The 17,993-nt window shown below is 37.5% G+C and overlaps 1 protein-coding gene across 1 annotated transcript; it reads right to left on the reverse strand.

Annotated features, from left to right (window-relative positions):
• Positions 1 to 367: 367 nt before the first annotated feature.
• Positions 368 to 2,252, reverse strand: LOC128639598 (forkhead box protein I2-A-like). The gene is made up of 2 exons (XM_053691732.1): positions 1,586 to 2,252; positions 368 to 1,198 (listed from the first exon to the last, which is right to left on the reverse strand). The coding sequence occupies exons 1-2, from the start codon at positions 2,172 to 2,174 to the stop codon at positions 690 to 692; spliced, it is 1,098 nt and encodes a 365-aa protein (XP_053547707.1). The 5' UTR covers positions 2,175 to 2,252; the 3' UTR covers positions 368 to 689.
• Positions 2,253 to 17,993: the final 15,741 nt, after the last annotated feature.

A 17,993-nucleotide genomic window follows, 5' to 3' on the forward strand; every position in this document is an offset into this window, starting at 1 on the left:
ACAATCTGGCTTCAGTTTGCAGACAAATGTCTGTCATGGTTATAATTTTGTATAAAATGCATGGTTTTGCAGTTATCAAAAGCCAATTAGGGAAAGATATGAAGCAGTGTTAGCCTTGGGAAGTTAGAGTGTGCAAATTATAACATCCTTAACAAGGGGGGGGGGGAATTATATATTGTAAAGTTGTTTAATTACACAACTAGTTTATATATAAAATCGACAAGTGTATACTGTCCCTTTAATACATCTACACCTGTACTCACTTATGATTAATTAAATCATACATTTCTCAAAAAATATTTTTTGTTTAAGGGTAGTACAACCCCCCCCCCATCTTGACTTATAAATAAATTCAGCTAGACATAAGTAACAAAAATCAAAGAATTTATTGTTTAAGGCCCAAAAAGGGCAAAGCTAAAAAAATAAAATCAGTTAGACAAATGTTTTGCATATTCTGTTCACAATATAACAAATCTAAGGATTAAGTAGTCCTTGTCCACAATGCAACACTACACGTTATTTATTCACCTTACTGGGCAAATTCCAGACATAAAACATCTAGAGAAGGGTCTAGAAGTCAAAAAATATAAAATACAGTTTTTTAAAAGCTCTAATAAAGGCACAATAATGCTACATCCCATTTCATATCAGGGGGTGTCTATAAACATGCTGAGTTTTATTTGTTCCACTTACACCTCCCCTTGTTCTCTGTTGTACATTAAATGGTTAAAATTGATTGTGTTCATTATTGAAGTGCAGACGGAATTCTGAAGGTTGGATGTCAGATAACTCTTTTTGGTTTGAGAGTCAGTCGCTTGGGATGAGGAGTTAGGCACAGAATACGATGCTAAAACTGGCAAATGTTGCCCTGAATGTGAAAAGTCCCCAAATCCTGCAGAAAATGACCTGGAAAAGCCATTACTGCTATGGATCACTGCATTCATACTGGAATTAAAGTTGGCAAAACATGGAGCATTGTCAGAATTAGGCGGTGCTACTGGGGAAGGTTTGCTCTCCCTTTCAGAGTTTTTGCAAATACTTTGTTCAAGTGCCTCAACTTTACTAGATTTAATCATCTTCTCCTCACTTTTCTCAGACTGTCCATTGCTTTCAGCTTTATTTTTACGTTTCCTCCTGAAGTTTCCATTATCAAACATTCTTTCACAGTTTGGGTCCAGTGTCCAATAATTGCCTTTTCCTAGAGGATAGGGAAAAAAAAAAAAAAAAAAAAAAAAAAAAAAAAAAAGTTTTAAAATGTGGAATATACATACATACTCCTTACATTAAAATCTTAAACTGATTTTTATTATTTATATTCGGATATAATGCAACTTGTGAAATAAAAAGGGGCGGGGGGAGGCCAACACCAAAACAAAAAGAAACCAAAATACACCTACTTGAATGTTTTTATAAATCTCTCAAAAAACAAAAAAACAAAACAGAATACATTATATATATATATATATGGAACTTTATTAGAAGTATTTGTTATACTATCAGCATTTCTTTGATCATGATACATTGTATTCCTCTTATAAAAAAAAATGAATAAAAAAAAAAGTGTAAAACAAATAACAGCTCTTACCTGGATCATTTTCATCCCTAGCCACCTTCTTAAAGCAATCGTTCAAGGACAGGTTATGCCTGATGGAGTTTTGCCAGCCAGCCTTGCTCTTTTTGTAGAATGGAAATTTATCAGCCACATACTGGTAAATCTGACTCAAGGTGAGTTTCTTCTCGGCAGTGTTTTGGATGGCCATTGCTATTAAAGCAGAGTAAGAATAGGGGGGTCTTAGGAGCTTCAGAAAGTCCTCTTGATTTGTCAGAGATAGCCAAGGGAAATCTGCTCTTCCCATTCCAGGTGAAGGAGCGAGGAACGGTCTCTGGTTGCCACCATATCCATGAGGGAGGTAAGGAGAACCCCCATTCCCATTGAGGTATGGGGAGGTGGTGATGGCACCTCCATTGTGCCACAGGTAAGGGTTGCTTGGTGGAGCCGCGTACTCTCCAAATCCATATCCTGCTGGGTGATTAGACGGCCTTGGGGAAGGATGCTGGTGCACGGATTGCTGGTATATGTTGTAGTTATCACAGTAAGTTGCCATTTCCATGATCTCCTGGGCATTCGGTAACCCTGGCTGTAGGTTGGTGTGCTGTTGTCTAAACACGTTCATAATTCCTTATGGGAGACGCAGGGCTGGGAAACAAGGTAAAGCAACCACGAGATAATGAGCTCTAAATGAAAATGGGCATTGAGGTTAGGCACAGCTTGCAGGCTATTTCAAATCAAGGTTTAGGTAATAAGGGTTGTGTTGCACCGCCTTTGTAAACGCCCTCTGGATACAAGTTACACCTAACACCTCCAGCCATACTATTATTCAGAATGAAAACTGCAATACCCTATATTATATATATATATATATATATATATATATATATATATATATATATATATATATATATATATATATATATATATATATATATATATATATATATATATATATATATATATATATAAGGCAATATAAATACTGCTATAGGAAAATATCTGATTTTTGTTTTCGTTTTGGCAAAAACATTTACATAACACTAATCTGGTAAACAAATACTTCAATTAGGTTTAGGCAAATGGAAAGTTTTTTTCAAAGTTCTGTGACAATAGGTATTAAATGCACATTTGTTACATTTGTATAAAAAGTATTTAAAAAAAAAGTTGAAGGTATTTGGTTTATTATATTAAAAACAAAATGTTATTTTTTTTTTTTTTGGTAACAGGTGTGTTAATTAGTAAGCCAGAAACTTTTAAACAAACATGTTTGTCTCCTATGGAATCCTGGTTTGTTGGATGATTAAAAAAAATAAATGGATTAGGAACACATGAAATAGCAAAAATGTGACTATAACAATATTAAATGTCAGCTATATATATATATTTATATTTTAATAACAATAACTGATACTAGCAATTATTATTTAATTGAATATAAATTTATATTTGAAAAATTAACATTTTTACTCTACTCTTTGCCTTAGTGTGAAAACTGATAGCAGTAATTCTGCAAATAAAAAAGTGTATTGGTTGGTATTTTTTAACCTCTGATAATTTACTGAACGTTTTGCATAAAGCATGATAAGATTGCACTATTGAAATAAGCTACCTTGAGTGCAACAAAAATGTTTTCTTTCACTAGATATAACATTCCTCTCTCACTGGATATAGCTTAATTTGTTCTCTATTATAGCTTGTTTGTGTTTACTCAACATTGTACAAAGCTAGGCAAATCCATTCTTAATGTACTATTTTGATGGTGGGATTTAAAGAGATCTGTGCTTGAGTACAAGTGTCAGTTCACAATATCAGAAAAAAGCTAAGTTTTTAAAATTGATAAGAGGTTATGACAAGATCCAAGAAGTCCTTGTATCCTGGTTTGGGGAATCATATTTCTTAGCATAAGCAGTCCCTTGAGATTATGTGATGCCTAAGAGTCATTCATTTTAAAATGATGTGCAGCTCCTATGGTTGGAGATAGAGCCCAAGGCACATTTCAAGTTTCCCCAAACTGGATTTTGTCTACTTTGAAACTTTTATTTTTTTTTCTAATAGACAGCACTCTCTAGACATATTTAGTTAGATCACATTCCGGTTGTTAACATAACAACTGGTAGTAACATCCCCTAAAAGGGATATTAAATCCCTATTTATTTATGCATTGTATATATCAGCTCATTACAAAAGTTCTGCATACAAAATAACTGTTTAAAAGCATTTAAACCTGTTTCTTTTTGTTAGTAACATTTGTATTGTTTTGCAGTCCAGTTATGTTTCTTTTCGAACAGCCAACCTCTATTATATCTGATTTGCTGTTCCCAGTTAAAGGGACACTGAACCCAAATTTTTTCTTTTGTGATTCAGATAGAGCATGCAATTTTGAGCAACTTTCTAATTTACTCCTATTATCAAATTTTCTCTTGGTGTCTTTATTTGAAAAGCAAGAATGTAAGTTTAGATGTCGGCTCATTTTTGGTGAACAACCTGGGTTGTTCTTGCTGATTGGTGGATAAATTCACCCACCAATAAACAAGTGCTGTCCAGAGTTCTGAATCAAACATTGGCTGGCTCTTTAGCTAAAGATATCAAGAGAACGAAGACAATATGATAATAGGAGTAAATAGAAAGTTGTTTAAAATTGCATGCTCTATTTGAATCACAAAAGAAAAAAATTGGGTTCAGTGTCCCTTTAATAACAGTTATAAAAGAGCTTCTGGACTGAACAAGCAACACGTGTGTAGCATGTTAAAGGGCTAGAGTGGTAATGCATCTACATTTAAAGGGACAGTCAAGTCCAAAGAAAACTTTCATGATTCAAATAGGGCACTGTAATTTTAAACAACTTTCTAATTTACTTTTATCACCAATTTTGCTTTGTTCTCTTGGTATTCTTAGTTGAAAACTAAACCTAGGAGGTTCATATGCTAATTTCTTAGACCTTGAAGGCCGCCTCTAATCTAAATGCATTTTGACAGTTTTTCACCACTAGAGGGGTGTGTTTAATATAGATAACATTGATTCTCATGCACGTGAATTTACCGAGAAGTGAGCACGGCTTCCAAAGTTGAGGCCAAAGATAGAAGCACTGTTAAGTGCTAACCTGCTCTCCTGCACCGGTCACAGTACGGTGCCTACACATCCGGTGAGCATATACACCACTTCTCTAATAGCAAACTACATGGAACGGATTACACTATGAGGCGCCCTCTATTTGTTCTTCTATTTCTCTAGATTGTCCTACACGCCGGGTCTAAGAGGAGCTGCCCTGCTACACATACTGAAGATTTCATTCATTATTCAAAGACTTCACATATGGGAATGCTGAAAACTTTTGTTTGCAGTCATGACTGGTAATTTTTGAACATTCGAACATTGGCCTATTTATAGAATTTAAGCGCCTCTTTTGGGTCCCTTCTGGAATTTTACACATTTTTAAACAAGTTTCCAGTTTACTTTAGTTATCTATTTTTCTTTGTTCTTTTGTGGACCTTGTTGAGAAGCATATCTAGGTAGGCTTAGGAGAAGCAATGCTCTACTGGGAGCTAGCTGGTGATTGGTGGCTGCACCTATGTGCCTGTTATCATTGGCCCACCCAATGTCTTCAGCTAGCTCCCAGTAGTGCATTTCTCATCTTTTAACAAAGGATACCAAGCAAATTAAGCAAATTTATTAATAAAATTTAATTGGAAAGTTATTTAAAGGGACAGTCTAGGCCAAAATAAACTTTCATGATTCAGATAGAGCATGTCATTTTAAACAATTTTCCAATTTACTTTTATCACCAATTTTGCTTTGTTCTCTTGGTATTCTTAGTTGAAAGCTTAACCTAGGAGGTTCATATGCTAATTTCTTAGACCTTGAAGCCCACCTCTTTCAGATTGCATTTTAACAGTTTTTCACCACTAGAGGGTGTTAGTTCACGTATTTCATATAGATAACACTGTGCTTGTGCACGAGAAGTTATCTGGGAGCAGGCACTGATTGGCTAGACTGCAAGTCTGTCAAAAGAACTGAAAAAAGGGGCAGTTTGCAGAGGCTTAGATACAAGATAATCACAGAGGTTAAAAGTATATTATTATAACTGTGTTGGTTATGCAAAACTGGGAAATGGGTAATAAAGGGATTATCTATCTTTTAAAACAATAAAAATTCTGGTGTAGACTGTCCCTTTAAAATGATATGCTCCATCTGAATCATGAAAAATGTTTTGGGGATTTTATAAAATTGAAGATCCCGCTTATTACCAATAGTTTGACACAGAACCCTCCTATGGGTTAGTTAGACAGAAAACTCCTGTAATAAGACATTTATGTATTCATGATAACGTTTTTTAGATTATGTAGTTGGAAGATGTTTCTCAGGATAAGAGTTACGACAAACAATCAAACTAAGCATAAAAATAAACAGATTGTATTTAAAACAGCAGACAACTTGCTTGCTTTCTTGCAGAAGGAGCACTTTATAGAAATTCTCAGTTTTGCCACTGCCTTTAATGAGATTATAGAATTGACTGCTGCTAGAGCAGATGTCTCCTAGCTACCTAATCATAGGAAAAGCTACTGTTTTGCCTTACTGCAAAGACCACAACCCTTATGTGGGGCTGTGACAGGAAGTAACGAACCCTGCATAAAGGGACACTCAGGTCAAAATTAAACTTCCATGATTCAGATAGAGTATGCAATTTTAAACAACTTTTCATCTTACTTCCATTAACAAAACTTTTTGAGTCACCAGCTCCTACTGAGCATGTGCAAGAATTCATAAAATATATGTATATGCATTTGTGATTGGCTGATAGCTGTCACATGATGCAGTGGAAGTGGAAGTAGACATAAGTTTGAAATTTGTCAGAAAACAAATTTACTACTAATTTGAGGTTGATTATGCAAATCTACTGTATTTACTGGTCCTTTAAGTAAAACATTAAAAAGAGAAATAGAAGGTAAAATCCTTGTAAAATGATAAATAATACATATTGCAATAATTTGTATTAATCATAACCCTTAGTGCTGTTTATTACACCAATAAAACAGACAGGCAGGTAGCTAACAAAGCACATCCTAAGGATTTTGCAGAAGCGTGATAAAGATGCAAACTAGGTGATTATATGTAATTCAGTTGGATGTATAGTGTTTTCAAAATGCAGTAGTACGCTGTTAGGATTAGGTTCGGTAGAAGTCAATGATAGTTGGTAATAATGAGCTCCAGTTTTATATAACTATAAGAGTTTAATTAAAGTAATATATACATAGATACAAGTAGTTAGTCAGAGATCACATGGTCACAGCAGACAACAGTCCAGAGGTCAAGTACAGCAGACAACAGTCCAGTGGTCAGGCACAGCAGACAACAGTCCATTGGTCAGGTACAGCAGAAAACAGTCCAGTGGTCATGTACAGCATTCAAAAGTCCAATGGTCAGGCTCAGCAGACAACAGTCCAGTGGTCATGAAGAGCAGACAACATTCAGGGTGAGAAACAACAGACAACAGGCCAGTGGTCAGAATTTGCAGATGATAGAAAAGGCCAGTGGTCAAATGTAGATGACAGACCTGTGGTCAGGCACAGCAGACAACAGTCCAGTGGCCAGGCACAGCATACAACAGTCCAGTGGTCAGGCACAGCAGACAACAGTCCAGTGGTCAGGCACAGCAGACAACAGTCCAGTGGTCAGGTGCAGCACATAACAGTCAGTGGTCAGGCACAGCAGACAACAGTCCAGTGGTCAGGCACAGCAGACAACAGTCAAGTGTTCAGGCACAGCAGACAACAGTCCAGTGGTCAGGCACAGCAAACAACAGTCCAGTGGTCAGGCACAGCAGACAACAGTCCAGTGGTCAGGCACAGCAGACAACAGTCCAGTGGTCAAGTGCAGCACATAACAGTCAGTGGTCAGGCACAGCAGACAACAGTCCAGTGGCCAGGCACAGCATACAACAGTCCAGTGGTCAGGCACAGCAGACAACAGTCCAGTGGTCAGGCACAGCAGACAACAGTCCAGTGGTCAGGTGCAGCACATAACAGTCAGTGGTCAGGCACAGCAGACAACAGTCCAGTGGTCAGGCACAGCAGACAACAGTCAAGTGTTCAGGCACAGCAGACAACAGTCCAGTGGTCAGGCACAGCAAACAACAGTCCAGTGGTCAGGCACAGCAGACAACAGTCCAGTGGTCAGGCACAGCAGACAACAGTCCAGTGGTCAAGTGCAGCACATAACAGTCAGTGGTCAGGCACAGCAGACAACAGTCCAGTGGTCAGGCACAGCAGACAACAGTCCAGTGGTCAGGCACAACAGACAACAGTCCAGTGGTCAGGCACAGCAGACAACAGTCCAGTGGTCAGGCACAGCAGACAACAGTCCAGTGGTCAGGCACAGCAGACAACAGTCCAGTGGTCAGGCACAACAGACAACAGTCCAGTGGTCATGTACAGCAAACAACAGTCCACAGGTCAGGCATGGCAGACAACAGTCAGGGGTGAGGATCAACAGACAATAGGCCAGTGGTCTGGAGCTGCAGATAATAGTCCAGTGGTCAGGCACAGCAGACAACAGTCCAGTGGTCAAGTGCAGCACATAACAGTCAGTGGTCAGGCACAGCAGACAACAGTCCAGTGGTCAGGCACAGCAGACAACAGTCCAGTGGTCAGGCACAGCAGACAACAGTCCAGTGGTCAGGCACAGCAGACAACAGTCCAGTGGTCAGGCACAGCAGACAACAGTCCAGTGGTCAGGCACAGCAGACAACAGTCCAGTGGTCAGGCACAGCAGACAACAGTCCAGTGGTCAGGCACAACAGACAACAGTCCAGTGGTCATGTACAGCAAACAACAGTCCACAGGTCAGGCATGGTAGACAACAGTCAGGGGTGAGGATCAACAGACAATAGGCCAGTGGTCTGGAGCTGCAGATAATAGTCCAATGGTCAGTTGCAGCAGAAAACTAGCTAGTAGTCAGTTACATCAGAAGATAGGCCAGCAGACAGATACAGCAGAACACAAGCTTGTAGTCAGTAAAAAAGAAAACAGGTTATTGGTTAGTGGTCAACTACAGCAAAGAAAAGCAGACAACAGGCCAATGGTCAGATATAGCAGACAAATCAGTGGTCAGGTACAGCAGATGACAGTCCAGAGGTAAATAGCAACAGACCAACAGACAACAGTCCAGTAGTTATGTACAGCAGACAATAAGCCAGTGGTCAGTAAGTGAAATGTACCTTTAAATCTGGCACCTCCTCCGTATCCTCCCCTATTTAAGGCCACTTCCTACATTAAGAATTTGCTTGAATATTTTGTCCTCACTGCTATCTATACTTAGCCACAAAACATCAATTTTATTTAATATATTTGTAAAATCTCAGTCAGACTCTTACATAATATTCAAGTCCAAAAAGTTTGGTTGGGAAAATGGATCCAAATGAGATCAACAACCAATTTGCCACTCTGAATCCAAAGATTGACTATCTTGCAAGAGTTCTGACTGAAGTTCAGGCTGAAAATGCTGCATTAAAAAGTTTGATGAATGCCTTAATGACCCCCAAAACCACGGATTCACCTGAACCTCATATAAATCCCCAAACCCTTTCTCAGGCAAAAGGTCAGAATATAGGGATTTCAAAAATGCATGCAACCTCTTGTTTTCTATGAAACCACACACATGTCATACAGATAAAATAAAAGTCTGTACTGCAATCTCTTTTCTGACTGGGGAGCCCAGGGCTTGGGCAAATCGTTTCTTTGAAAATAATGACCCCATATTGGAATCACTGGATGTTTTTTTTTGCTGCAATGCCCAGTCTATATGAAGACAGTAGCAAACAAATAAATACAGAGACCAAACTACGCTCCTTAAAGCAAGGCAAACAAAGCGTTGAGGAATATATAGCGGAGTTTCAGATATGGTCAATGGATTCATTATGGAATCAGATTAGTCTTAAAAAACAATTCAGGTTAGGACTTTCTGAATCTTTAAAAGATGAACTCTCCCATCTAGAAATGCCAGACACACTTGATGCTTTAATTAAACTCTTAACAATGTTTGAGAGAGAAGAGCAGAAAGATTGAATTTGGATGCTTTTACAAAAAAAGATCTCCTATTTATATTTCCAATAGATCTGCTTCATGTTCTACCCCCATGGAAATTGGCACACTAAAAGGGCCCCTGTCCCAAGAAGAAAAGACCAGACGTCGCCTAGCCAATCTACGCTTGTACTGTGCCAGTAAGGACCATACTGTCTGTCCTATACTGACCCGACAGAAGAACGGTAAGGAATATACTATTAACTCAAACTCATCTACCAAAACTCCCTAACAACTCACTCTCTCTTTGTCATTACAGTGGGACCACTAACAAGCCAAGACTGAAGTCATAGTAGATTCAGGCGCATTTGGATTTCTCATCGATTCAGATTTTGTTAATATTAATAAAATTCCCACATTATTGAAACATAACAAGTTATTCGTGGAAGTTATTGATGGTTCTTTCATCCATAATGGTCCCATCATCACCACACAATAGCTCTCCAAATGGGCACACAAAGTTTGCTACATTTGACATAATTCCCACTTCACTTCATGCCATTATTCTTGGATACCCCTGGTTATCCAAACATAACCCTTCAATAGACTGGACACATAACACTGTAACTCTCCAGTCCCAGTACTGTAACACTACTTGTTATCCTCACCACAATATTTCCAGCCTTGAGGTTGCTATTCCACCCGTTTATCAGGATTTAAAAGATGTTTTTTAGATTAAAGAAGCCGAGACTCTACCCCCACACAGGATCTACGATTGTCCCATTGACACACCATACCTGGTTCACAAATACCTTTTGATAAAATATTTCCTTTGTCACAAAATGAACTCCGACACCTACGTGAGTATCTAGACGAAAAACCTAAAAAGGGTTTCATTGTCTCCTCCACTTCATCAGCTGCAGCAGGGATTTTCTTTGATAGAAATAAGGACAACACTTTGAGGCCCATAATCGATTACAGAGCTCTTAATACAGTCACCTTTAAAAACCGTTACCCACTTCCCCTCATCCCTGAAATTCTTGAACGCCTCAATAGAGCCACAATTTATACTATATTGGATCTAAAAGGGGCATATAATCTCATCAGAATGAGGGAAGAAGATGAGTGGAAGACAGTTTTTAGAACAAGATATGGCTTATTTGAATACAGAGTAATGGCTTTTGGGCTCTGCAATGCCCCTGCTACGGTTCAATATTTTATAAATGACATATTCAGAGATCTTACAGATATCTGTGTAGTAATTTACCTTGACAATATTTTCATCTATTCGAAGAATACCCAAGAAGATGTAAAACACGTTCGATGGGTCCTTATACCCCTCCGAGACCACAGACTAGAGAAATGTCAGTTCCATGTCAACAAAATTAAATTCCTCAGTTACATAATCTCCCCTGACAAGATTCAAATGGACCCAGAAAAGGTGTCAGCAATTACTAACTGGCCAAGACCCACATCTGTCAAATCACTTCAGAGATTTATAGGTTTTTCCAATTTCTACAGGAAATGTATTCTTAACTTCTCCATAATAATTAAACCTTTAACCAACATTGCTAAATAGAACCACAAATTCCTTTGAACTCCAGATGCAGAGCATTCCTTCCAACAATTAAAACAAAGCTTCACTACTGCTCCTATGCTAAACCTTCCAGATCATAACAACCAGTTTATTGTAGAAGTTGATGCTTCTAACTCAGGTATTGGCGCTGTTCTATCACAACAAAGTGATGATTCCTCTAAAAAACATCCTATAGCCTTCTATTCAAGAACACTAGAACCAGCTGAAATTAACTACTTCGTTGGCAACAAAGTTTTACTTGCCATCAAGTCAGCCCTATAGACCTGGTGACATATTCTGGAGGGTATTTCCAAACCATTCCTAATATTCACTGATCACAAAAATCTTGAAGATTTAAAAAAGAATAAAACACTTTCCTCTCGTCAAGTGAGATAGTCTCTATTCCTGGATAGATTTGATTTTCACATCACTTATCGACCCAGAACACGCAACATCAAAGCTGATGCATTGTCTCGACTTCATGATTACACACCTGTAATAGATAACTCAATCTATATCATACCTCCTAAATAATTCATAGGAACCATAACTTCCTTTGAAAATGAAATTCTTAATGCCTTAAAGACTGAATCTACACTTACTATGAGTTTTATCGAAAAGGCCCCTCAGGTTTATACTACAACAAAAACATGATTTATGTTCTTCAAACCCTCAGAGATTCCATACTGTCTCATTTCCATGATACACCCTTATCTGGACATCCAGGTGTACGCAAGACAACTGAACTAATTAGGAGATATTTCTGGTGGGCTCATATGGATCAAGATATCCATGACTATGTTACTTCCTGTGATGTATGTGCTAGAAATAAACTTGAACATAAAAAACCTTTCGGGTATTTAACTCTTATTCCTATTCCAGACACCCCTTGGTCTACTGTTTCTATTGACTATATTGTTGAACTCCCACCTTCCCAGCATTACAATACTATTTTGGTAGTCATCGAGCATCTCACAAAATTAGCTCACTTCATTCCACTGAAACACTTACCTACTGCAAAAGAAACCGCTAATGCTTTCCGCACACATATTGTCAAGCTACATGGGTTACCCTTCTCCATAATAACTGATCAAGGAACTCAATTCACCTCCTTCTTCTGGAAAGCACTCTGCAATATACTTAAAATCGACTCCTGGCTTTCCACTTCCTATCATTCACAAACCAACGGACTCACATGCAGAAAGGATAAATCAAATTCTTGAGCAGTATCTTAGATGTTACGTCTCTCACCTACAGGATTACTGGCTATCTTACTTAGCCATGGCTGAGTTTTCTTATATTAACTCTGTATCCAGCTTCAGTAAATCAACTCCTTTCTATGCTACATACGGGTATCATCCCAAAACTATATCTTTATCTAATATTGACAACTAATTTCCTGCTGTAACTGATTACACCACCACTTTGAAAGAGGGATTAGAACTCTTAAAGCTTCACTTAACAGAGGCTAAGTTAAGTAAAAAACGCTACTATACTATATATATATATATATATATATATATATATATATATATATATATATATATAAATAACGCAACTTAAGGCACAGACCTAGTCCAGACTATAAGATAGGAGACCTAGTCTGGCTTTCCACAAAACACTTGAGACTTGTCCTCCCATCCAAGAAGCTAGGAAACCAATTCATCTGTCCATTCCCTATAAAAAGAATTATAAATGCCTGTACTGTTGTCTTGGATCTTCCCGATTCTTATAAAGTAACCTCCAAGGACTGTTTAAGCTAACAACCTTCATAAGATCTGCTATATATTTTGGGTCATATATTTTCTCTGTGTGATCTAATTGGATTTGGATTATCTCATACTTGACTAACTGATAATTATAGAGTCTACCCATTACTCATCTGTATTTTGGGTCTATCTATACTTAGCCACAATACATCAATTTTATTTAATATATTTGTAAAATCTCAGTCAGACTCTTACAGTAACAACAGACAGCAGTTCAGTGGTCAGGTACAGCAGAAGATAGACCAGTGGTCAAGTATAGCAGACAACATTTTAAACTCAAAAGTTGTGAGGGATAGTACACCTTTAAGAATTATTAAATTCTAAAGCAGTGTTGCAATAAATAAGCATACTGCTGAATTTAAGAGTATTAGGCAGTAATATGTAAATGTAAATAATATGTAAATGCTTACAAAAATGTGAGGAAGCTTTATGTGAAACGCGCGTCAGGGGCACTCTCACAAGGGAACAGTCCCTATTTTTTAACGTTGCTTACTCCAGTTGTTTTATGTAATATATAACCTTTCTATTACTTTCTAATAGAATATCAGATAGAGTAAAAATAATGTCAGCTCCCGCTATAGAAGGAGCTTAGCCTCAGATCAGTATATAAGATATTTTTTCAGTATTTACGCTACTACTTTGGCTGCTGAGACAAAAGCATAATTCTCTTCTGTTATACATTGTATTACAATAATAGGCTTTTAGTAGATGGAGCCCTGAGTTCAAGTGATTTTAATGTAATGTGTGTGTGTGTTTACTGTTTGGCTGGTCTCTAATTTTCCCAATAAAATTAGTATGACTGCAGGTATGAAATTATTCTTCTAACACATTTTCACCTTTATATATAATTTATATAGGGTAAGGCAATCTCTCTTCGTGCAAACTATTTTTGCATTTTTGTAAGCATAGCAGACAACATGCCTGTGATTAGGAAAAGCAGGAACAGCAGACAACCGGTCACTGAACAGGTATGCCAAGAAACAGACCAGAAGTCAGGTACAGAAGCTAATAGGCCAGTGGTCAAGAAATCAGGCAAGGTACAGCAAACAACAGGTCACTAGTCAGGAACATCAGAGAATAAGCTTGTAGTCAGGTACAGCAGACAAAAGTCTACTGGTGAAGTACAGCTGTATGACAGTGAAACATCAACCAAGCCATTATGGTGCTTCAGTAGTTTCTCTATGTAGCTTATTTTGTTTCCCAGGGAGGTATCTATGTCCTTGTAAGTAGGCAAACTGAGTGCTTGTTCAGCATATAAACAGAACAAGAACAAGTATAATAATTACCTTCTAGCAAAGCAGCCATGAGTGGAAGTGCTATGTTGTAGACTCAATAACATAGTAATAGTTGTTTCTGAATGCCCAAGGTTCAGTCTCTGTTTGGCCAAGAGTGTCCAATGATTACCAGGTGGAAGTCATTAGTGATTAGTCATAGAAAATTGGCTAATAGAAGAACCAGACACACTTAATCTTGATTGAGACCATTATAGTTTCCTAAATATTGTATACTTGTTTAGCAACAACAGTACCTGAGTCTGCATTGTCCCGTTTTAAAAGTATAATACAGATCAAGATAATTTTTTGTTGCTAAAATGGAACCACTATGTGTTTGTCCATTAATAAAAGTAAGTGCTCATAGCTGGTTACAACAAACAGCTGATAAGGAACATCTAACTTTAGCAGTAGTTTAAATTCAAAATATGAACTTTTAAATCTTGGTATTGAACTTAATGGTTATGCAATGATGGAGGTTAGATTTAAATATTATTATTGCTTATTTGTATAGCACCACAAAATTCTGTAGGGATGGGTAGAGAGATAGGGGTGTACAATGACAAGTAATTGTGATAAGATACAAAAACATAACAGACTAAACAAATATAGCACAGGAGGAGGAGGGTCCTGCTCTGGAGAGTTTAGATTTAAAGCACCTGAAACAGTGAATGCAGGATACATTGTAAGACTCTTTATTTGGGGTTTGTTTACTAGCAGCCCAACATATAATGTAGCAGGCAAAGCTTTAATAAAGTAAAGAGTGTAATAAAGTATTTATTTATGTCTAATGAATAGCAAAAATGGTAGTTTGAAAGAGCAGTCTTCTAGCCTGGAGCAGTCTGGTTACACAAGCTCAGTCTGGTTTAGGATGAACAAGAAACAGAAGTACTGCAAAGTTGTATCCAACATTGGTTCTCTGAGCTCGGTTGAGCCAGAAAACCAGAATAATACACAGGTATTTAAGATTAAATTATAGCATTTTCCAATAAGCACAATCTGGAAAAGCAGCAGTGTCATACACAGGAATTCAGGCAGTGAGAGATTAAACTGTTGCGGTTACTGATAACCAAATTGGAATAAACAGACATAGGTATTAGGTATAGGAATAGTTATGATAAAAAGCAGGTCAGGAGGCAGCGGGAGGACAAATACAGGCATTCAGCAAATGAGGTTTAAGCAGTTTCTGAAGTTAGGCCATGGTCATACATTGCTATTTAGACATAGGCAGAGTCATGATTCAAAGAAAAGTTGAGGCAGCAGGGGGTCAGCAGAAACAATACTCAAATCTGCAAAAAATACAGACTGACTCAATGCACTTGCCCAGAGCAGTGTGTGAAAATGTTACATCAAAGATAGAAATAAAATATCTGTATTCATTTTATCTGCAACCTCCAACAGCATATAACCATACCCAGCCTAGTCTCCAGCCACTATTAACTTTTAACTGACCCAGGTCTATTAGCCTACATAATATAATGTTCACACTTTTATAATCACTAATTGTTTGCCCTTCAACCTTAATCCCAAAACATCTAGAACACCTTCACAACATAGGCTCAGGACCTCCACTGCAATTACCCTTTTAAACCACAGGAATTCCATAAAAACTAAGCACCTTCACAGCAATTAAATATAAGCAACATTCCACTACGTAATTTACCATCCACTGTAGTTATTCCTCACAGGACACAAAACCCAATGCAATTTAAACCTATCCAACCCTACTCCACTAGCCCACCACAGCCTCACTACACAATCTGGTCACCCATTACAATTACCATGAGTTTCACAATAGCTCTAACACCTGAGGGACTCCCTTGGCACCCACCACCACCATTACTGAAATCCATAATACAACCACAACACCCATTTTAAATCTTCCTAAATCAATCAGAGGGAACCACAGACTAGCCCCAGTCTGATGGTGTAGAAAAGGTACCATGTTGCTGCTTGCTGGAAAAAAGGTTAAAGAAAGAAAATGCTGAAGCATAGATTAAAGGGCCACTGTAAGTAAATATTTTCTATGCCTGTTACTAACTAACTACCCCAAATACACTTTTTATCAATAGCATTTCATTAACATATCTCTACCGTATATCAGAAATCTTGTCTGCAAATTTAATTGTTTTCCAAACCCACTCCGTGGGTATCCTTTGCTCTGTACCAATCTGTTTACAATACTTAGGTTTCAAAATGGCGCTTTAAACACAAAGTTATTGGTTTAAGTATTTTGAACATGCAGTGCTGAAAATAGTGGGCAGGATAACGTGATATCATCGGCGAATAAAAGATATAACTTTTAGAACGTTATGAAACTTCGTTTTGGAGAAAATATAGGTCAGTAGGTTTTAATTAATGTTTATTAACTTTAATATGTTAGTTGTTTAGCTTAAAAATTATGACAGAAAGTAATCCTTTAAGTTAGGAACTTTTAAGGTGTTGAGGGTATACTGCAGTGGATGGATGTGCAGAGTGCACTTATGTGATAGAAGGGGATTGCAATATAGTCATAATAATTCCAGTAAAAATTGGTAGGTTAGTGACTCTGGGGCAAGTTAGTGGGGACTGGGATAGTTGGGGATAATTTTACTGGAACCAGGTTACATATGGTTAATTGCAGGAGTGTGGCCAATGCAAATGGTTTATCAAAGTAGGTTGGGTTACAATTAATGTTTATTAATGTAGGGGTCTAGCAGTTTCCACAGTAGTAAAGATAAGATTTATTTTTGACCATCTGCACTACATTTCAGTCTGCCCTGTATCTAGTGTAGGGACATTGCAACAGGTAAAGAAAGGAGCAATAAAAAAATAATTGGTGCTGGCACAAAATAGATACACAAATGAGATACCGTTGCTCATTTTATTTAATGACCTCAGAAATGAATAGTTGTTGCTGTGATCTTTGACATCATGATCATAAATGACATTGTCTGTTGTAACATTATTCATATGTATAATTTGATTTGGTGCTATGTTGCCTGGGCACAATGTAAGTTCTGAGTAGGTGATGAGGATGCTAGGAACTGCCAATTTTTTCTGTAGAACCCCTAATTATCTTTTACTTGCCCTGTGCTCTATTAATAACAGGGCAAGAAGAAGGAAATTGGTATTTAAATAAGTATAACAGCAATAATTTGTATGTAAGGATGATTAATTTCTAGAATAGATCCATTCCTCCTCTGACCTTGTACATATTTTTTTTGCTATGTAACTGCTATTTGTATGCTTAATCAGAATGGTAGCACCATAGGATTATATTTTTCTTCCATAAACTATAACCTCATTCATCTGTGTTTGCAACTTTTTACATATTCTTAAAAATGTACTGTAATAAAAAAATATTTTTGCATCTTTACAATTGTGATTTGTCACCATCTAGTGGAAATTAAGGTGTTAACAGCAAAGCAAGTCTGCAAATAATTTGATTCATACTTCTTGCTAAAACAGACTAATGACTAAGGACTCCATGTACTAAGCCGTCAATTCATCCGTCATTGTAGACGCGGATAAACTCGCCGTTACTCGCCGCGGGCAAAATGGTATCCGCTGTCGCTATGTACTAATATTCCCCCAATAAATAGACAAGTCTAGCCCGCCGCGAGCAGTTGCGGATTGTTGATAAATTTGACGCCTCGCTCGCCGCGACTAAGCTGATGTACTTAACTTTCAGTTGAATTGTCTGGCCAATTATTAACACGTGACATGCAAGGTGTCACGAACATCATAGTAGTCACGGGAATAGAATTTTGCTCCTATAAAAGTTCAACTTATCTAAACAACTTTATTATTGTTCAAAATTTTTTGAAG

This window comes from Bombina bombina, chromosome 9 (genome assembly GCF_027579735.1).
Source record: "Bombina bombina isolate aBomBom1 chromosome 9, aBomBom1.pri, whole genome shotgun sequence".
NCBI lineage: Eukaryota > Metazoa > Chordata > Amphibia > Anura > Bombinatoridae > Bombina > Bombina bombina.

Excerpts from the sequence above, each read along its gene's own strand:
- LOC128639598 (XM_053691732.1), bottom strand. The coding sequence starts at position 2,174 with ATGAACGTGTTTAGACAACAGCACACCAACCTACAGCCAGGGTTACCG. Across the intron at positions 1,199-1,585 it reads TAGGGATGAAAATGATCCAG|GAAAAGGCAATTATTGGACA; the intron begins GTAAGAGCTGTT and ends CCTATCCTCTAG.